The sequence below is a fragment of the Scyliorhinus canicula genome, chromosome 4 (genome assembly GCF_902713615.1).
Source record: "Scyliorhinus canicula chromosome 4, sScyCan1.1, whole genome shotgun sequence".
In the NCBI taxonomy this organism is placed as follows: Eukaryota; Metazoa; Chordata; class Chondrichthyes; order Carcharhiniformes; family Scyliorhinidae; genus Scyliorhinus; species Scyliorhinus canicula.
In genome coordinates this window covers 37,589,583-37,612,186 of record NC_052149.1, presented here as the reverse complement: position 1 = coordinate 37,612,186, position 22,604 = coordinate 37,589,583, and the positions used below count along the sequence as shown (strand labels likewise).

Below are 22,604 nucleotides of genomic sequence, written 5' to 3'. Positions count from 1 at the left end.
AGGAGGCGACTGCGTGACCTCGCTTTGGGCCGCCTGCTCAAATTGGCAGCCTGGTTGCATGGTTTCCCCAGGAGTCCCTCGCAAAGGATTGGGACTCACTTCCTCATTTGCACTCCTTTTTTAAAAATAAATTGAGAGTACCCAATTCATTTTTTCAAATTAAGGGGCAATTTTAGCGTGGCCAATCCACCTACCCTGCACATCTGTGTGTTGTGGGGACGAAACTCACGCAAACACGGGGAGAATGTGCAAACTCCACACGGACAGTGGCCCAGAGCCGGGATCAAACCTGGGACCTCGCCGCCATAATGCAGCAGTACTAACCAGTGCGCCCCCATGCTGCCTTTTCATTTGCACTCCTGAGCTTAGTCGGGAGAACATGGTCTCCCAAAGGGGAATCCTGTCCTGTATACTGAAACTGAAGCTGTGATTAAGCAGTTGTAAACATCTGCAGCTTGACTCATTAAACCATGACATGAAGGAGACATCACAGTCTTGAATGAAGTTTGCCCATTGAATGACACCCTGTAATCAGAATCACGGAAGACTGGTACAACTGTACCCAGCAGCGCCGGCCCTAGGGTTGCTGGCGCCCCGGGCAAGCTGAACTTCGGCGCCCTTGGCGAGGGGGGGGCCGAGGGGGGGGCGGGGCCGAGGGGGGGGCGGGGCCGAGGGGGACCCGAGGGGGACGGGGGGGGGGGGGGGACCCGAGGGGGGGTGGGGGCGGGACGGGGGGGGGGGGGGGCGACCCGAGGGGGGGTGGGGGCGGACCGGGGGGGGGGGGGGGACCGAGGGGGGGCGGGGGGAGCGGACCGAGCCGGGGGGGGGGCGGACCGAGGGGGGGGCCGCGGGGAGCGGACCGAGCGGGGGGGGGGGGGCGGACCGAGGGGGGGGCCGCCCTGGGGGAGGGCGGCCACCGCACATGCGCTGGTTGGCACCTGCCCAACTGCGCATGCTCGGGACCCGAGTCTCTGGCGCCCCCTAGCACATGGCGCCCCGGGCGACTGCCCGAGTTGCCGGTGCCTTGAGCCGGCCCTGGTACCCAGAGTGTTTTGATGAGATTCTTTGAAAATGTTGAGTATCACATCACCATTTACCAGTGAAGAAACCACTGATTTATTCCCCACATAAAGTACCAATAGACCTAAAAGGAAAGGTTGAATAATAATAATCTTTATTGTCACAAGTAGGCTTACATTAACGCTGCAATGAAGTCACTGTGAAAAACCCCTAGTTGCCACATTCCGGCGCCTGTTTGGGTCACAGAGGGAGAATTCAGAATGTCCAAATTACCTAACAGCACGTCTTTCGGGACTTGTGGGAGGAAACCGGAGCACCCACAGGAAACCCACGCAGACATGGGGAGAACGTGCAGACTCAGTACAGACAGTGACCCAAGCCAGGAATCGACCCTGGCGCTGTGAAGCAACAATGTTACCCACTGTGCTACCATGCCACTCATAAAAGAGAGCTTCAAAGTTTAAAAAAAAAAGTAATTGCTAGAGTCATAGAGCCTCCAGATTGGATATATTCGATCAAGGTAAGAGATGAGCTAAATAAACAGCTAAGAATTTACCTGGATCCCAAAGATCTTAGTCAAATAATAGAACATAGAACATAGAACAGTACAGCACAGAACAGGCCCTTCGGCCCTCAATGTTGTGCCGAGCCATGATCACCCTACTCAAACCCACGTATCCACCCTATACCCATAACCCAACAATGCCCCCCCCCCTTAACCTTACTTTTATTAGGACATTACGGGCAATTTAGCATGGCCAATCCACCTAACCCGCACATCTTTGGACTGTGGGAGGAAACCGGAGCACCCGGAGGAAACCCACGCACACAGGGGGAGGACGTGCAGACTCCACACAGACAGTGACCCAGCCGGGAATCGAACCTGGGACCCTGGAGCTGTGAAGCATTTATGCTAACCACCATGCTACCCTGCTGCCCCTAATAGAGGAGTCACTACTGTCTTCCACCAATAGAAGAGATCACGCCAGCACTGGCAGGGGCAAATGTTTTCAGCAAGCTCGTTGTCAGAAATGGTTGCTGGAACAAGAAGCTCGTTGAGAAATTTCCCCTGTGGCCAACATTCGACACACCTTTCAGTATCACGCCTATTTATGGCCTTAAAGTGAGCCAGGATGTGTGCACCAGAAAATAGTCAAGACATAGAGAGGATGTAAAGGAGCAGTCAGCATAGCTGATGATACCCAGATCTATGGTGGGGTGGAAAATATCACAACTGCCATCCACATGAAGCCATGGAGAGAATCGGAAATGCTGGGATCAGGCTAAACCCAGATAAATATAGTGTGAAGGTGACAGAATGCCAGTCCTTCAGAATCATATTCACGCCTGATTTCCTGAAGGAGTCAAAGGTATTTCTGGGATGGAAGCTCTAAGAGACACAAAAGAGTTGAGAAGTTTCCTTGGTTTGATCCCGTATGTGAGGCTTTTCGGACTTCGCATGTCATGTCATGGGCAGCACGGTAGCCTTGTGGATAGCACAATTGCTTCATAGCTCCAGGGTCCCAGGTTCGATTCCGGCTTGGATCACTGTCTGTGTGGAGTCTGCACATCCTCCCCGTGTGTGCGTGGGTTTCCTCCGGGTACTCCGGTTTCCTCCCACAGTCCAAAGATGTGCAGGTTAGGTGGATTGGCCATGATAAATTGCTCTTAGTGTCCAAAATTGCCCTTGGTGTTGGGTGGGGTTACTGGGTTATGGGGATAAGGTGGAGGTGTTGACCTTGGGTAGGGTGCTCTTTCCAAGAGCTGGTGCAGACTCGATGGGCCGAATGGCCTCCTTCTGCACTGCAAATTCTATGAAAAATTCTATGATAAAATGCACAGCAAACCTGCAGGAGCTGGTGAAAGAATATGTAAAGTACCAGTGGTCAGAGTCACACAACTCACACAGTATTTTCAACAAACTCAAAAAGGTAATATTCCCGGAGACAAATCTGTCGTGACGGAAATAAACTTGTCATTATGCAAGTGGATGTTTCTACAAAAGGACTGGGAGCAACCTTGGTAGAAGAAGGAAAGCCAATAGCATTTGCATCCACATATCTAACCTTGTCCCAGACCAGATATACCAACAGAGAGAGCTTTTAGTAGTTGTGGATGTGAGAAACTCTGCACATATCTCTATTGATAGTGATTTTTGTCCACCAAGCAGATTGTGGTATCACCAGGGTTTGTGTGCTGGAAAGACTGTACCTCCCTCTAGTTTCTGGACAAGAACTTTCCCTACCAAGATGGCAACAAAAATCATACCATCCCTACAGTGCAGAGCGAGGCCATTCGGCCCATTGGGTCTGCACTGACTCTTCATACCCATGCCCACTCCCCCCTATCCACGTAACCTAACCTGCACATCCTTGGACACTAAGGGGCAATTAATTTATCATGGCCAGCCCACCTAACATGCACATCTTTGGACTCACATGGCAGACTGATGAGGAATCAGTGCAACAAGGAGCAGCTGTACAGCCTGACCAGCCATGGAAACATAGAAAATGGAAGCAGGAGAAAGCCTTTGAGTCTGCTCCACCATTCATTATGATCATGGCTGATCATCAGGTTTAATACCCTGATCCCGCCTTCCGCCTCCCCATATCACTTGATCCCTTTAGCCCTTAGAGCTATATCTAATTCCTTCTTGAAATTACACAACTTTTTGGCCTCAATGAAGCAGAGTACTGCGTCCTGCTAAGGAGAAGCCCACTGGGTGAATGAGAGGAGGCTGTCATGGAGAGCGGAGTGACTTGCTGTGCGCAGAACTGTGTTTAAAGTTCCGCTCAAGGAAGAGCTAGGTATTTATTTCCTTTTTCTGTTTGGTGAATGGCGGAAGACCTGTAAATAAATATTCACTTTTTTTATATCTGTACAACTGTGAGTTAGTGAACTGAGAGAACTCTATCCCAGCTATCGCAATCACCAGCCCCCGGCGACATCACAAGATCTACATGAGATATCTGTGTACAGCCCCAGCAAGACTGCAGATAGTACTCGCTGCTTCAGAGTTATGGTTTCAGTTTGAACTACAAGCCAGAAAAAATGGTGCTCGCAAATGGCCGATAACAGTTCTCATCTCAGGAGAAACATGATATAAAGGTTCTAGGTATAAAGATCCATCACAAAGTGGTCGAGTAAGGGCACAGTGGAGGCTGTGAGAGGGACCAGTATGGCTGATGTTCAGAGCAAGGAGCCGGCAGCCCAGCCCACAATGGAGCAGCTGCTGCAGAATATACAGGAGGGCTTTTTGGCTTTGAAGCGTGACAACTTGGAGCTGCTTCAGAAGTCGATTGATCAGATGGGAAAAAGGCTAGATGATCAGGCTGAGAAGGCCCAGCAGTTGGAGAAGTCAGCGGAGGAGCAGGCTGACTTTCAAACGGTGACGGATGTGGAGATTCGGAGGCTGAGGGACTAGCAAAAAGTGCTTCTGGAAAGGCTGGAGGACTTGGACAACTGATCTCGCCGGCAGAACGTGAGAATCGTGGGTCTCCTGGAGGGGGCAGAGGGGCCGGACGCTGCTGCATATGTGGAGGGTGTGTTTCAGACGTTGCTGGGGAACGAGATGTTTCTGCGCCCGTCGATGGTGGACAGGGCACACAGAGTGCAGGTGAGGCAGCTGCAACATGGGGGTCCCCCACGAGCGATGGTGGTACACATTCACAGGTACCTGGACAAGGAACGGGTGCTGCAATGGGCAAAGAGCACACAAAGCTGTATTTGGGACAATACCACCCTGTGTGTGTACCAAGATTTGAGCACGGAGGTTGCCAGGAGGAGGGGAGGCTACAGGCAGATGAAGGAGATACTGTATAAAAACAAGGTGAAATTCGGGCTGCTTTTTCCGGCGCTACTGTGGGTTACATGTAAGGGTCAGCACCACTATTTCAAGGAACCCGAAGAGGCGATGGACTTTGTTAAGAACTAAGGGCTGGCCCTGAGCTGAGGATGTTTGGGCTCATGTTAGAGCTTTTAAGTATATGTGGTGTCTCTCCCGTTTTGGGATGTATCCTTTTTTTCTTGTTTGTGCGTGCTTTTTGCGTGGTTTTCCTGAAGGTTTCCTGTTTGGGCTCTTTGCTTAGTTGGAGTTTAGCTAGGGGGGGAATTAATAAAGAAAACAGTTAAAAGGGTTAGGTTAAAATGGATGCTTCAGGGGAACTTTGTGCAATCTTTTTCTGTGTCTGTATGGTTAGGACTGAAGAGTGCCTGTTATTTCTTATCTTTTTTTTTGTTTAACTTGAATTGTGCTATTGTGGGGGTTGTTTATGTCTTGTATAGAGTGTTTGCTTAAGTAAGGCTGATCTGGGGAAGTGGAAGTGATCTGGCGACGGGCTGGTGCTGAGGCTGGGAGCCCCAGGATAGCTGAGTGCAGCTAGTCGACGGGAGCCGAGGTGGGCGGGTGTCCATATAGTTAGATTAGAGCAGGGGTTAGGTGATAGGATGGTGTTGCTGGGGGTGGGGGGTGGGGGGGGGGGGGGGGGGGGAGTTGTTCTGCTAACGGGGATGGAAACTGGGCAGGGTAACAGTGAGGAGGTCATGGGTGGAGCCGCCCAGGAGGTGGGCCAGAGGAAGCACGACATATGGCTGGGGGGCTAGCCAAGTAAAGGGGATGGCTGATTGGCGGGGGGCGGGGGGGAAGTGCCCCCCAACCAGGCTGATCACCTGGAATGTTAGAGGGTTAAACAGGTCAATGAAGAAGGCACGTGTGTTTGCGCATCTGCGAGTTCTGAAGGCAGACATAGTCTTGTTGCAGGAGACGCACCTGAAAGTGGACCAGGTTAGGTTAAGGGAGGGCTGGGTCAGTCAGGTCTTTCATTCGGGGCTTGATTCTAAGACGAGGGGGGTTGCGATCCTGATTAATAAAAGGGTACAATTTGAGGCGGAGGGCACAGTCGTGGATGGGAGTGGCAGGTTCGTTATGGTGAGGGGTAAGCTCAAAGGGGTGAGAGTAGTCCTGGTCAGTGTGTATGCACCTAATTGGGACAGTGTGGATTTTATTAGGAGGATGCGAGGGAAGATCCCCGACTTGGACTCGCGTAAGTTGATCATAGGTGGGGACTTTAATACAGTCCTGGACCTGAGCCTGGACCGGTCATGCTCGAGAACGGGCAGGTTGCCAGCGATGGCAAAGGGACTGAGAGGGTTCATGGAGCAAATGGGGGGAGCAGATCCGTGGAGATTTAGCCGGCCGACGGCGATCGAGTTCTCGTATTACTCCCACGTCCACAAGGTGTATTCCCAAATTGACTACTTTGTGGTGAGCAGGGACCTGCTGGCCGGAATGGTGGGGGCAGAATATTCGGCAATTGCCATATTGGACCATGCTCTGCACTGGGTAGACCTGCAGTTTTGTAAGGACAGCTTTCAGCGCCCACCATGGAGACTGGAAGTTGGACTACTCGCGGACGAGGCACTGTGTGAGAGGCTGAGGAAATGCATGCAGAATTACCTGCAGGTGAACGATACTGGAGAAGTCTCGGCAGCGGTGCTCTGGGAGGCACTGAAGGCAGTGGTGAGAGGGGAGCTGATTTCAATCCGGGCGTACAGGGACAGGACAGATAGGGCAGAGACGGATCGACTGATTATGGAAATTCTATGGACGGACAGGAGTTACACGGAATCCCCGAGGCCAGAGTTACTCAGGAAACGACAGAGGCTGCAGGCCGAATTTGGGGTGCTGACTACAGGCAAGGCCATAGAGCAGCTTAGAAAGGTAAAAGGCGCGATTTATGAGTATGGGGAGAAGGCCAGTAGAATGCTTGCGCAGCAACTGAGGAAGAGGAAAGTGGCTAGGGAAATAGGGAGGGTAGTGGATGGGGAAGGTAATCTAGTGGGTGATCCAGCAGGGCTGAACAAGGTCTTTAGGGACTTTTATAGGAAGCTGTACACTTCGGAACCACCGGGGGTGGGGGGATGAGGCGATTGGATGGACTGACCTTCCCAAGAGTGGGAAGGGGGTTGGTGGACGGACTGGGGGCCCTGGTCAGGATCAAAGAGGTATTGGGGGGCCTGAAGGTCATGCAGTCGGGTCGGTTTGGGAGCGGATGGAGGCTGCTTCGTGCAGGGGCACTAACTTAGCAGCCCTGGTCACGGCGCCTCTGCCGCTTCCACCGACACGGTACTCCACCAGCCCGATAGTGGTGGCGGCTCTTCGGATCTGGGGCCAGTGGAGGAGGCATGTAGGAGAGGTAAGAGCATCGGTGTGGACCCCAATCTGCGGCAACCACCAATTTGCCCGGGGGAACATGGACGGGGGGTATCGACTGTGGAGGAGTGTGGGGATTGTGAGGATGGGGGGCCTGTTCCTGGAAGGGAACTTTCCGAGCATGTGGACGCTGGAGGAGAAGTTTGTGCTGGTGAGATGGAACGACTTTAGATACTTGCAGGTGAGGGATTTTGTACGCAGACTGGTGCCGTCCTTCCCACGTCTCCCACCGAAGGGGAGGCAGGACAGGGTACATAGAACATAGAACAGTACAGCACAGAACAGGCCCTTCGGCCCTCAATGTTGTGCCGAGCCATGATCACCCTACTCAAACCCACATATCCACCCTATACCCGTAACCCAACAACCCCCCCCTTAACCTTACATTTATTAGGACACTACGGGCAATTTAGCATGGCCAATCCACCTAACCCGCACATCTTTGGACTGTGGGAGGAAACCGGAGCACCCGGAGGAAACCCACGCACACAGGGGGAGGACGTGCAGACTCCACACAGACAGTGACCCAGCCGGGAATCGAACCTGGGACCCTGGAGCTGTGAAGCATTTATGCTAACCACCATGCTACTCTGCTGCCCCAAGTTTCTAGTGGAGAGGTGGGAGAGGGTAGAGTTTCAGATGTCTACAAGGAACTAATGGGAGCTGAGGATACACAGACCGAGGACCTGAAGCTTAAGTGAAAGGGGGAGCTGGAGGACGGTATTTGGGCAGAAGCCCTGAGCAGAGTAAACACGACCGCAACATGCGCCCTGCTCAGCCTGATCCAGTTTAAGGGCACAGGGCCCACATGACGGTGGCCCGGATGAGCAGATTCTTTGGGCTGGAGGACAAGTGTGCTCGATGCACTGGAGGGCCGGCTAACCATGTATACATGTTCTGGTCGTGCCCTAAACTCAGGGGGTACTGGCAGGGATTCACAGATGTCATGTCCTGGGTATTGAAAACTGGGATGGTAATGAGACCGGAGGTGGCAATCTTTGGGGTTTCGGAGGACTCGGGAGTCCAGAAAGAGAGAGAGGCCGACGTCCTGGCCTTTGCTTCCCTGGTAGCCCGGCGACAAATACTGTTAGCATGGAGGGACTCAAAGCCCCAGAGGGCTGAGGTATGGCTATCAGACATGGCGAGCTTTCTTGGCCTTGAGAAAGTCAAGTTCGCCTTGAGAGGTTCGCTACTAGGGTTTGCCCGAAGGTGGCATCTTCGCAGAGGAGTAAGCGTCAGCAGGAGGGGGAGGGGGGGGCAAGAGTAGAGTAGGGGGATATTAAGGCATATACGTGCGCGAACAGAGTCATGGTTTGCACTATGTTTAATTTGTAATTTGTGTCTTGACTTCTTTTTTTTTGTACTGTACAATGTCACTTTTTCTATATGCCTAAAATACCTCTCTAAAATTGTTTAAAAAAATATAAAGATCCATCACCTGGTGAATGTAATACAACCAAAACTGAGTCAAATCAGAGATGAGATCAGCAAAGGCGAAGAGTGACAGATACTCTTTCAGCAAGTGTTCCAGGCTTGGCCTGATGTGGTACAGCCAGCAATTTGGCAGTACTGGTCTATCAGAGATGATACCTCACTAGAAGATGGTGTTCTGTGAGCCAAATCGAGAATAATCATACCCAAAACAATGCAAAAATAATTTCTCCAGAGGATACATGAATGTCACCTATGAATGGAGAAGTGTAAGCTCAGAGCCATGTCCAACAAGTGAGAATCTAACCACCTCCCCATGACATTCAATTACCATTCTTGAATCCCTCACAATCCACATCCTCAGATCACCATTGGCCAGAAACGTAACTGGATCAGCCATATAAATGCTGTGACTGCAAGAGCAAGTCAAAGACCAGGAATTCAGTGCTGAATATCTCCTCTACTGACTCCTCAAGGGCCTTATTAGCTTAGACGTTACTACTCCATGGCTCTCCTGGTTGGTGTCTCAATTTGCACATCTTGAAAAATTGAGCTCATTCAAAATTCTGCTTCTATGTCCGAACTCACATCAAGTCCTGTGCGTCACCACTGTGCTTGCTAGCCTACATTGGTTCCCAGTCCAGGGGCTGACTTGAAATTTCTTACCCTAATTTTCAAATCCAAGACTCTTTCCCTGCATAACTCTCCCAGGCTCGCAAACATCGCAAATCTCTACACTCCTCTTGTTTTGATCCTTTGCGTATCCCCAATTTTAATCCACCATTAGGGTCATGCCTTCAGCTTCCCAGGCTGAAGGTCTGGAATTTTTTTCTCAAAGCCTTTCTGTCTCTCAATCTCTCTCTCCTCCTTTAAACCTACCTATTTGACCCATATCTCTTTATGTGTCAAATGTTGTTTGATAACCCTTCAGTAAAGCATCTTTGGATACTTGACAATATTAAAGATGCACAGTGGTTAGCACTGCTGTCTCACAGCACCAGCGACCCGGGTTCGATTCCGGCCTTGGGTGACTGTCTGTGTGGAGTTTGCACCTTCTCCCCGTATCAGTGTGGATTTCCTCCGGGTGCTCTGGCTTGCTCCCACATTCCAAAGTTGTGCAGGTTAGGTGGATTGGCCATGGTAAAATTGTCTCTTAGGGTCCAAAGGTGTGCAGGTTAGGTGGGGTTATGGGGATAGCGCGGGATGGTGGGCCTTTTTCGGAGGGTCAGTGAAGACTCGGCGCTAATACACTGTAAGGATTCTTTGGAAATTCTATGCTACATAAACATAAATTTTGGCTGTTTGAAATTAACATTTAGGAATTAATAAATCGTGAGAGAGATTTCCCCCTCTTAATTCACTGATCCTGAATAATGCTGAAGGCAGTAATTCAGGACTTACTGATTGCATTTCTACATAGCATGGAAGACAGAAATAAGTCAAAATTTTTGTTCATTTTTATACCTGTCATAGATACATATAAAAACAAAAATACTTTATTTGCAGATTGGGTTTGTCCATTTTTCATCACCTTTGGAGCTTGTATGATATTGGCGACTGTGACTTGTTGTCTGTTTCACTTGAGGAAGACCAGAAACCGGAAGAAAGAGATAACAGAATGGGTGAATGCCATGAAATTTGGGGGGAAAGTGTATCATCCATTATTACATTGGATTGAGAACAACAGTGATTTATCCATTAAAACTAGAGTACATTGCTCGGCAAATGAGGAATGCAAGCAAAGAAAGGTATGGAAAATTCGCACCATATTACCAGTGAGATACAAGCAGATAACGGAGGAACCAAGTGTGCTTAATCATGAAGCAGGCGACTGTAACAGCATGCAAATTGGAAACAAGCCTTTCCCCAAGTCACCAGTGTACGTCACCTCTGGTGAAGTCAGTTCCCTGTGTAGTCTGATTAATAGTGAACAAGCCAGCTGTAGGCCTTCCTTAAATACTGAGAAATCCCAACAGCAAGTCTTTCCAAACTCTCTTTCTCTGTATGAAAAATGTGCTGCTATTCACCAGTATGTGATGGAAAGTGATGAACAGCAATTTGTCATTGCCTGCCGAGATGTAAATGATCCATTTAGTTCTTCAGACAACCAGCAGTGTTCAAACTCTATTTCAACTAGACTATCTGATTTTGAAGCGGCAAAGCGTGAGGCTTCAACCATCAAACAGGCGCGCTGTAAGGCGTCAGTGTTGTCTGAATCAAACTCCGATGCCCAGAAATCCCATGTCTATTCTGTCTCTGACGCTGTCTCTTTGTGAAAGTTTTCTCTCTTATTTTCAGATTCTATATGCCCGCTCCATCTGGCAGTATTCAATTTTGTTTAACATGCCCATTGGTGTTATTCTAAGAAATTCTGTACCATTTCACAATCTCATTATTCTCGCAGTCTGAATAATCTGCTTGGTTTTCAATGGCTCTAGCCTCAAATCACTTTCAGATCCTATCAAAACAATTGTCTCCAAATTTCGGTTTATAATCTGATAATAGTTTTGTCTTCTGTTCCACCACATAAAATATCCTTAGCAGCACGGTGGCGCAATGGTTAGCCCTGCTGCCTCACGGCGCCAAGGTCCCAGGTTCGATCCCGGCTCTGGGTCACTGTCCGTGTGGAGTTTGCACATTCTCCCCGTGTTTCCGTGGGTTTCGCCCCCACAACCCAAAGATGTGCAGGGTAGGTGGATTGACCACGCTAAAGTGCCCCTTAGTTGGAAAAAATGAATTGGGTACTGTAAATTTAATTTTAAAAACATAAAATATCCTCACTTAAACAAATGCATATTGACCAGATAATTTTTTAAAACATTTAATATAAAATAAAGGAACCGTCTATTTCAGTGCTGATTTATTGTGGTTTAAAATGCAAATCTATTGTATAAGTAATAAATATACTTCAAATCCTGTTGATTCAAAGCTGAATTGAACCTAAATGCCTAATGCTGTTTATTTATGATTTTAACATGTGTGGTGAATGAGATTCACACGGTGTTATAAGTTACCAATGTCACTCTGTTCCATTGTATATACGTACCGATATTGTAAGTGCAGTTGCACTACCTGACCACCAAGGGGAGTAGCTCTGGGAGTACTCGAGAGTTTGTACTGGGCTCCCCCCTTGTCTCTGCCCAGAATTCCTCCCCCTGGAGCTGCTGTATAAAGATCCGTGCCACAGAGCCAGCCAGCCAGTTCATCGAAAGTTCAACGGCAAACAGGCTGGCTCTGTTGTAAGTATATTAAAACCGCTATTCTAACCCTACAAGCACGTGTCCGTAGAATTGATGGTTCCATCAACATGGTAATTGTATTTGAAGGTTTAGTTTCTCCTCTGCTTGCTTTGATTCCAGGGCAAGTTGACATTTCCTCACATATTTCCGAATCTAGGATAACATTTACCTCCAAATGTGTTACTAACTCATCTTCCAGGGCGGAGGGATAAAATTAACTAGGATTCCTGTTCCTTATCTATTTCCAGTGACTCCTACCCGGATTACAGCCAGGAATTTTCTGCCAAGTCACCTGACGCCAGGTGATACAGAGGTAGCATGTCTGAGATCTTTCTCCAACAGGAAAGCTTGCCAGCTATATATTGACCATATTCAACCCAGTCAGTTACTCTCTTTACCACTACTTTAAGACCATAAGAAATAGGAATAGGAGTAAGCCGTTCAGCCTCTCGAGCCTGCTCCACCATTCAACAGGCTCACGGCTGATCCAACATTCCTCACATCCACTTTCTTGCACTTTTCCCGCAACCCTGGTTCCCTTACTGATCAAGAATCTATATATCTCAGCCTTAAATATACACAAGGAATCTGCCCCCACAGCTCTCTGTGGCAAGCTATTCCAAATACTCTCAACACTCTGAGAAAATAATTCCTCCTCATCTCAGTCTTAAACTGGCACCCTTTTATTCTGAGACTATGCCCTCTGGTCCTAGAAGGGAAACATTCTCCCAGCATTTACCCTGTCAAGTCGCTTAAGAATCCTATATGTTTCAAAGAGATCACCTCTCATTCTTCTAAATTCCAATGAGTAGTGTCCCAACCTGTTTACCTTTGCTCATAAGACAATCCCTCTATTCGAAGACGGGACATGGGCTGATGCCCTGGAGAGGGTAAATTCTTCCTCCTCGTGTGCGCGGCTTAGCCTCATCCAATTCAAGGTGCTGCATAGGGCCCACATGACTGGGACGAGGATGAGTAGGTTCTTTGGGGGTGAAGATAGGTGTGTCAGGTGCTCGGGGAGTCCAGCGAACCATGCCCATATGTTCTGGGCATGCCCGGCATTGGAGGAGTTCTGGAAGGGGGTGGCGAGGACGGTGTCAAGGGTGGTGGGATCCAGGGTCAAGCCAGGATGGGGACTCGCGATCTTTGGGGTTGGGGTAGAGCCGGGAGTGCAGGAGGCGAAAGAGGCCGGTGTGCTAGCCTTTGCGTCCCTAGTAGCCTGGCGAAGGATTTTGCTACAGTGGAAGGACGCGAGGCCCCCAAGCGTGGAGACCTGGATCAATGACATGGCGGGCTTCATTAAGCTTGAGAAGGTTAAATTCGCCCTGAGAGGATCGGTGCAAGGGTTCTTTAAATGGTGGCAACCTTTCCTCGACTTTCTGGTTCAACGATAGGGTACTGGGACAGTAGCAGCAGCAACCCGGGGGGGGGGGGGGGGGGACGTTGATTATGTTTGCTTATTTTATTTAAATTTGATTTATTTAATTTTAATTTATGGTTAAGTTCTCTTGTTGGGGGGGTGGGGGGAGTGTGATACATGTGATGTTACGGTATGGGGGGAATTGTGGGTGTTATGGGGCTGTTAGTTGCATATTAATGCTTGTTGCTATACGTGTTGTTATATTTTTATATTTTCTGTAAAAAATTCCAATAAAAATTATTTTTAAAAAAAGACAATCCCTCTATACCAGGGATCATTCCAGTGAACCTTCTCTGAACTCCACCCAATGAAATAAGATCTTTCCTATAAGAAGACCAAAACTGCTCACAGATGTGGTCTCATCAAAACTGTGTACAGTTGCAGCAAAGATGTCCCTACTTTTATACTCCAACCCCCTTGAAATAAGGGCCAATGTTCCATTACCCTGCTGCACCTGGGTGCTAGCTTTCTGTGTTTAGTGCACAGGTACCCATAAATCCCTTTGTGTTGCAGTTTTTCTCCATTTAAATAATACTCTGTTCTTTTGTTCCCCTTTGCAAATTGAACAACTTCAAATTTTCCCACATTATACTCCATTTGCCAACCTTTTGCGCATATACTTAACCTATCAACATCTCTTCGCAAACTGTTTGATATCCCTCTCGCAACTTGCCTTTCCATCTATTTTTGTGTTGGCTGCAAATTTGGCTACAGTACATTCGCTTCCTTCCTCCAAATTAATATATGTTGTAAACAGTTGCGGTTCCAGCACTGATCCCCATGGAAACCCACTGGTTACAGGTCATCAACCTGAAAAAGAACCCCTTATCCCCGCTGGTTGTTCCTGCCCATTAGCCAATTCTCTATCAATGCCAATATTCTACCTCCAACACATGGGCTCTTATGACTTAACTTTTTGTGAGGTACCTTGTCGAATGCCTTCTGGAAGTACAAATACAACACATCTACTGGTTCCCCTCTATCCACTCTGGTTGAGACTTCCTCGAAAAACCTCAAATAGGTTAGTCAGACATGATTTCCCTTTCATAAAGCCATGCTGACTGCTTGATTAGATTATGATTTTCCAAATGTGCTGCTATTACTTATTAATAATTGATTTCCACATTTTCCCAACAATAAATGTTAGGCTACTCGGCCTATAGGGGCTGTTTAGCTCACAGGGCTAATCGCTGGCTTTGAAAGCAGACCAAGGCAAGCCAGCAGCACGGTTCAATTCCCGTAACAGCCTCCCCGAACAGGCGCCAGAATGTGGCGACTAGGGGCTTTTCACAGTAACTTCATTTGAAGTCTACTCGTGACAATAAGCGATTTTCATTTAATTTCTATAGTTACCCGCTTTTGCCTCCCTCCCTTCTTGAATAGGGGTGTCACATCGGCAGTTTTCCAATCCTCCGGTGCTTGTCGCGAATCCAAGGACTTTTGGAAAATTGCAATCAATGCATTCACTTCCTCTGTACCTGCTTTTTTTAGGATCTTAGTTGCAAGCCATCAGGGCCAGGGGCCTTATCTGCTTTGAGCACCATTAGTTTGTCTAATACTACTTCTCGGGTGATAGTGATGATATTTAATTTCCCCCCTCATATTCTTTAATATTAATGTGATGTTCAAAGTATCTTGAACCTTAAAGACTGATGCAAAATATGTTTAACTCCTCTGCCATTTCCTTTTCCCCATTATTCCCCAGGAATAAGGAATATTTCGCTAATGGTAAAATTCTTGGTAGTGTGGATGAGCAGAGGGATCTCGGTGTCCATGTACATAGATCCCTGAAAGTTGCCACCCAGGTTGATAGGGTTGTGAAGAAGGCCTATGGTGTGATGGCCTTTATTGGTAGAGGGATTGAGTTCCAGAGCCATGAGGTCATGTTGCAGTTGTACAAAACTCTAGTACGGCCGCATTTGGAGTATTGCGTACAGTTCTGGTCGCCTCATTATAGGAAGGACGTGGAAGCTTTGGAACGGGTGCAGAGGAGATTTACCAGGATGTTGCCTGGTATGGAGGGAAAATCTTATGAGGAAAGGCTGATGGACTTGAGGTTGTTTTCATTAGAGAGAAGAAGGTTAAGAGGTGACCTAATAGAGGCATACAAAATGATCAGAGGATTAGATAGGGTGGACAGCGAGAGCCTTCTCCCGCAGATGGAGGTGGCTAGCACGAGGGGACATAGCCTTAAATTGAGGGGTAATAGATATAGGACAGAGGTCAGAGGTGGGTTTTTTACGCAAAGAGTGGTGAGGCTGTGGAATGCCCTACCTGCAACAGTAGTGAACTCGCCAACATTGAGGGCACTTAAAAGTTTATTGGATAAGCATATGGATGATAAGGGCATAGTGTAGGTTAGATGGCCTTTAGTTTTTTCCATGTCGGTGCAACATTGAGGGCCGAAGGGCCTGTACTGCGCTGTATTTTCTAAGGAAATTATGTTCTCTTTGGCCTCTTTTTATATATTTAAGGAAGCTCTATTGTCAGTTTTTTATATTAATCGCTAGTTTGCCCTTGTAGTTTATAAGACCATACGACACAAGTGCAGAATTAGGTCATTCGGCCCATTGAGTCTGTTCCGCCATTCAATCATTTTTGTTTCTTTAACTTTAGAGTACCCAATTATTTTTTCTCCAAATAAGGGCAATTTAGCGTGGCCAATGCACCTAACCTGCACATCTTTGGGTTGTAGGGGTGAAACCCGCGCAGACATGGGGAGAATGTGCAAACTCCACACGGCCAGTGACACAGGGCCGGGATTTGAACACGAATCCTAAGTGCCACAGTCCCAGTGCTAACCACTGCGCCACATGCCGCCCGCCGCCATTCAATCGTGACTGATACGTTTCTCATTCCCATTCTCCTGCCTTCTCCCCATAACCCCTGGTCGTCGTATTCTTTTTTTTAAATATTTTACTCAGGCATTTTCATAGAAACAAACAAAAGCAGAAGAAAAATTAGACATTATAAATAAATAACCAACACCCACTTCCCTCCCCCTGCTCCCCCCCCCCCCCCCCCCCCCCCCCGCTTTGAGCCCAAAATCCGCCTTAAAGAAGTCAATGGACGGCTTCCACTTCCGAGTCAGCCCATCAACCAAACCTCTCAGGACCAACTTGACCTTCTCCAGCCTCGGGAAGTCCGCCAGGTCACTCACCCACACCCCCGCTTTCAGAGGCTCTGAGTCCCTCCATCCAATCAAGGAGGCAAAGGCCAAGACATCCGCCTCTCTCGCCCCCTGGGCTCCCGGATCTTCCGACACCCCAAATATTGCTACCTCTGGACTCAGGCCACCTTCACCCCAGCACCTCGGACATTATGTCCGAAACCCCCTGCCAGAACCCCTTCAGCCTCAGACATCCCCAAAATATGTGGATGTGATTCACGGGGCCCACCTATCCTCTACCCCCTCAAAGAACCTGCTCATCTGTGCTACCATCATGTGTGCCCTGAATGAGGCTTAGTCTTACACACAACAAGGAACCATTCACCCTCCGCAGGGCCACAGCCCGTGCTCTGCCTCCCCTCCCAGCACCTCCTACCACTTACACTTTACATCCCCCACTAGGGCCCCCTCCCAATCCAAGGAGACCTTTGACACCTTCACCCTCCCCCCATCTCCTTCTTCGACAGTACCCTATTCTGCCACCCCAGACGAGGCAACCCAGGAAAAGACAGCACCCTTTTCCTCACAAAATGTTGGGCCTGCAGGAACCTAAAATGTTTCCCCTCGGCAAATCATCTTCTTCCTCCAGGCCCTCCAGCTTCGCAAATCTTCCCCTATAAACAAATCGTCAAATTGCTCAATCCCTGGCTGCCACCATCCCCGAAACCTCACATCAAGCCCTCCTGGCGTAAACCTGTGGTTATCACAAATCGGTGCCCACACCTTGGCGCCCTCCAGTCCGAAATGTTTCTTCCACTGTGTGGTCGTCACCACTGATGTATATATTGTATATAGAGTATGTTGATGTAGGTGCTTTATGGTAAGGCCCTGTACTACAGGTACGGGGGTAGTTCCCTGCCTGCTGGCTCCGCCCAGTCGGCAGTGTATAAATATGTCTGCTCCCCGTACAGCAGCCATTTCGCCAGCTGCTAGGAGGCCACACATCTTAGTGTAATAAAGCCTCGATTGCATCCAACTCTCGTCTTTGTGTAATTGATCGTACATCACACTGCCCCCTCAACCTCAAGGACGACACCACCACTGGGCTCACGGAGCACCTGGCCGGTGAGAATGGCAGACGATCTGTTAACAACGCCTTTAAACTCGTTCCCCAACAAGAAGTCGCATCCATCCGCCACCATGCTGACCCCTCCCCGGCTCCCCATTTCCTGACCATAGCAATTTTTGCCGCGCAGTAATATTTTGTCACATTCAGCAACTTCAGCCCCCTCTCCCCACCCCTCACCCCCCCTCCAGAAAAGCCCTCCTGACCGTGGGGTCTTCTCCTCCCACACGAACCCAGAAATCAGTGCATTGACCTATTTAAAGAACTCCTACCAATGTCTTCTTTCCCTTGCTAATTTTGCCTCCACACAAATGGACTCAACATCATGCAAATCTATATCCCTGAATGTTAAATTCCCCATTTTGATCATCTTTTAACCATGTCTTCATAATGGCTATGAGATCCTATCCATTTACCTCAAATTGCAGTTCAACTCATCTACCTTATTCCGACTGCTTCATGCATTAAGATACAAAGCCTTTAGGCTTGCCTTTTGACCACTTTTAATTATCCTAACTTTTCTTTGTATTGTGGCCCTATTTGCCTCTCGCCTTTGATTACCCTGTATTCTGCTTTTGCATTTTACTGTTATTTTTCTTTATTACTGTTCTTGGTACTCTTTTTCTTGTCACCCTGCTTAGAATCCCACCCACCTGACATTCTAATTTAAACCCTCCCCAACCACACTAACAAATACTCACCCGAGAACATCAGTCTCGGTCCTGTCCGGGTGTAACCCATCCAGTTTGTACTAGTCCCACTCCCCAGAACTGGTCCCAATATCGCAAAAATCTTAAACCCTTGCACCATCTTCATCCTGCCATGTATTCATCTGATGTATCCTGTTATTTCTACTCTGACTAGAACCTGGCACTGGTAGTAATCCTGATGTCCTACTTTTCAACTTACTTCCTAATTCCCTATATTTGGCTTTTAGGACCTTATCCCTTTTTTTATCCTATGTCGCTTGTACCAATGTGTACCACAACCACTGGCTGTTTACCCTCACTCAGGAAATGTTCTCTCCCACTGCTCATGCGCAAAGCTCACTGATAAGCTTTCACCAATAAACCCTGGGAGTGCCAGCAGAGAGTTGCCGGTGCACCTTGACCGAGTATCTAACTCAGGCCATTGTTGGAAGAGAAAGGCCCAGTAGCCGTTACCACTTCCTGCCTTCATGCCCCTTACCTGAAGAATGAGCCCCTCAGTTTAGAGAGAGTCTTTTCTGAAAATTTTGTCTCCGATAATGTTTTTAAATTATCTAAGCAGCATCGACTTAGATGCCCACTGTGTATTGGAGATGCTGGCTGGAAAACTGATAAACCCCAAGCAGGAAAATGACTCGGGCTTCTGCCGGATCAACAGAAATTGCAACTTATCCCCTCCCTGGCAGCAAATCCGCTCCAGCGGGATTCAGCCTGACACTTGTGTGAACCTCAGGTCTAACGCCTGACAATGTCTCCTGCAGACAACGTAGTCTGTCCACACTCACTATCAGAGCTCATGCATTGCAATGCAGGACTGAGGGAGTACTGCAATTTCTGCGGTGCCCCATCTGCCTTCCCAGGTGGATGTAAAATGGCACTACTTTCAATAAGAGCAAGGACGTTATTCCTGGCATGCTAGCCAATATTTATCCCTCTAATCAATAACCAGAATTTTCTTCCCCGTTCACCGCAGGTGTCAGGACGGGTGAGATTGGAAAATATTGTGAGAAGATCAAAACATCGGCATAGTGAAGCCAGTTTGCTTTTGTCTGCTCCACCCTTCAAAGGCAGGCTGTGTTTCCAACTGCAGCACTTTAGGAATGTAATTTGCATCTCATGAGCAACATGCACCTGCCGACCTCCAATTCGCTTGTCGGTTTAAGCAAGGAACGTGAAGTCCTCAGAAGTTTTAACACAATCTTGACATGGGTTTGGTGCGAGAGGTAGAATAGTAATCCAGTCTTCAAAATTGACATTCTTCACAGTGATGAGCACAAAAGTAGAACATACCGAAAACGGCAATAAGATACTGTAACAACCCTCACGAAACCTACGGGGGCCCCTCAATTGATCTCCCCGTGGGAATCGTGGAATACGAGCTCCCCTGCTCAACTCGGGCATGTTTCCCGTGTGTGCATAATTAATGAGGTGGGAAGCGGCTGATACAGTGCAATAAACTCTCCATTGCAGCCAGCGGGAAAGACGCCGTTCTTCACGTTCGCTCCTGTACTTAGTACAATGCAGGGACAATCCCATCCGTATAATTAAAACAGATTATCTGGTTATTGCTGTTGTGGAACCTTGCTGTGTACAAATTTACTGCCGTGTTTCCTACAATACAAAAATGACCACACTTCAAACCTACTTCTTGTAAAGCAGTTTTGGACATCTGGAGAACGTGAAAGGTGCTTCAAAAATAAAGTAAAGAAAGTCACTATCGTGCCACTTGACCATAGGCTGCTTGCCCCTTTGAGGAGGAGAGCTGACTGGTGGTGATTTATACTGAGGATCACCACATCTCAGGCAAGGAGCAAGGTTGAGCTTTTATGAATAATCTTAGCTGGTACAGGAATTGAACCCACGATGTTGGCCTCGCTCAGCATCACAAACCAGCTGTCCAACCAACTGAGCTAAACCAACTTCAGAAACGCATGCTTTCCTTTTTCATTCTTACAATCAAATAATGGCCATTTGGACAAAGACCTGTGAGGGAATAAGAGTTCTCCTTTTTAAGACAGAGACGTTGGACTGTGGAAATCACATCCTCAGAAAGCATTGGAGGCTGGGTCATTGAATGTATTCAAGGCTGAGTTAGATTAATTTTTGATTGGCAAGGGTTCTGGGGGGCTGGCAGGAAAGTGGAGTTGAGACCACCATTAGCCATTACCTTATTAAATGGTGGAGCAGGCTGGAAAGGCTGAATGGCCTACTCATACCCCCAAGTCCCACGTAACTGGAATTTCTTCATGGAATAATAATGAACAAGCAGTTACTGTCAAAAGGAGAGATCAGGAGAAAATTAACGTGAAAAAGAATTATGGTTACATTAAGTTCATTGCTATCCTATGATCTCTACTGGAATGTGTACATTTATTTTCGGAGGATAGTTCAGCTGTGATATCACATAGTCAAAATGCCAGCAGTGTAGGCTAAATCATGAAAAATGGGCAATTGGGCGAGACACTAGTCCAGCATGAGTCAACACCTTTAAAGGAAGGAGTATGGTAAATGCAACGCCAATATGATATTGTCTCATAGAGCATAAGTTCCCAGATTTGTTTTCTTGTTTATGTTGCATTCAGATAATGGTCGAGACACCACAACTGGCCTTGGGCTGGGAAGTAGTAAATTATCCCATAATTATTTGAAGATGAACAGCCTGTGTGCTGGCTAACATTTACCCTTCAATCAATGGATCCAAAGAACAGATCAACCATGTACCTTATTTTTCTATCTGAGATCTTCATATGCGCAGACTGGCTGCCACATTTTCCTAGAAATCAATAATGACTGCCCATCAAAAGCTGGGGATATTACCTGTCTTCGAAATCAACATTTAACAAGTTTTAAATCAGAAAGTCCCAGGAAACAACAGAACCCAAGGGGCAATGTCACCCCTTTCATTCATTGTTGACTTACAACTGTTTTGTTCTAAGCTAATATTTATTTTATCGATCACCAGGATCAACTGAAATGCCTTTGACTGTCAAATATTGCTGTGTAACACTAGTATTTTAAAGTCAAATCATAAAAGCTTGAAGAGGCCGTTCAATCCAAAATTAATTCCACTTCTGCTTATTTCCCTTCATCCTGCAGCTCCTCCTTTCTATTGTTATGAATTTTGCCTTTAAATAATAAATGGCATTCAAAAATAATTCCATAAAGAAAAAAAGACTTTGCATTTGTATAGCGTCTTTCATGACAACAGGACATCCCAAAGTGCTTTACAACCAATGGTGCGGTGTAGAAGTGTAGTCACTGTTGTAATGTTTTTAATAATAATAATCTTTATTGTCACAAGTAGGCTTACATGAACACTGCAATGAAGTTACTGTGAAAAGTCCCTAGTCGCCACATTTCGGCGCCTGTTCGGGTACACAGAGGGAGAATTCAGAATGTCCAATTCACCTAACAGCATGTCTTTCGGGATTTGTGGGAGGAAACCAGAGCACCTGTACAGACAGTGACCCAAGCCAGGAATCAAACCTGGGACCCTGGTGCTGTGAAGCCACAGTGCTAACCGCTGTGCTACCGAAACACAGTTGCTAATTGGCACACAGCAAGTTCACACAAGCTGCAATGTGAGACTGGCCAAACAATCTGTTGTTTTGCAATATTGATGGAGGGATAAATATTGGCCAAGACACTGGTGGAATCCCCCTGCCGTTCTTTGATATAGTGCCATGGGATCTTTTGGGTCTACTGAGAGGGCAATCAAGGTCTCGATCGGTTTAACATCTCACCCAAAAGACAGCAGGCTGCATTTATTTGTGTCACAACACTAGGGAAGGAACATCCCTGCTAATGCAGTGTCAGTCGCAGTGAATCCGCCTCTGACTGTTTAAAGTGCGAGATGCTTTTAAGTGCAGGTGGTGTCTTAGAACTCATTTGATCATTTGCAACTCACCAGCCAACCTGAATTAATTTATGAGATGCAAACTGAAACCGGGTATTAGAGAGTAAATTAAAACAGAACCGTGCTAGGTTTGAAATGTTCTGTTCCTTGGCCAGTCATTATTAATATTCGCATCACAAATACTCCAGGGTATTGTTTTTTTAATAGGACTTTCTGCAGATGTTATTAATAAGATTTTGAGAAGCATCAAAATAAATGGGCTTACTCCATCTTGCATTATTTATCAAGTTTTATTATTTTCTACAGATGAATGTATTCTTCAGCAGCTGGACTCTCCTGGGAAGTCCCTATTCACACTTGATCATTCTTGTACCAGCCACAAGGGCCTTTATTCGACCAAATTCTTCAGCGTTTTGCATGAAAAAATAACCCAACACTGATGTGTTGGGTAAGCTGGGTCTGAGAGGACTGCGTTTACTGCAGCA

At 47.4% G+C, this 22,604-nt stretch overlaps 1 protein-coding gene across 2 annotated transcripts in view; it reads left to right on the top strand.

Annotated features, from left to right (window-relative positions):
• LOC119964499 overlaps positions 1–22,604 on the top strand; it is a 26,947-nt gene extending 4,343 nt beyond the window's left edge. Inside the window, exons 2-3 of one of the 2 annotated variants that reach the window (XM_038794065.1) lie at positions 10,169–10,410; positions 22,426–22,604. In XM_038794065.1, the coding sequence (XP_038649993.1) occupies positions 10,169–10,410; positions 22,426–22,548 (365 nt within the window). In that variant the 3' untranslated portion in view covers positions 22,549–22,604. Of the gene's footprint in view, positions 1–10,168; positions 11,306–22,425 lie in introns of those variants that run through there. The other variant, XM_038794064.1, reaches the window with a different exon arrangement.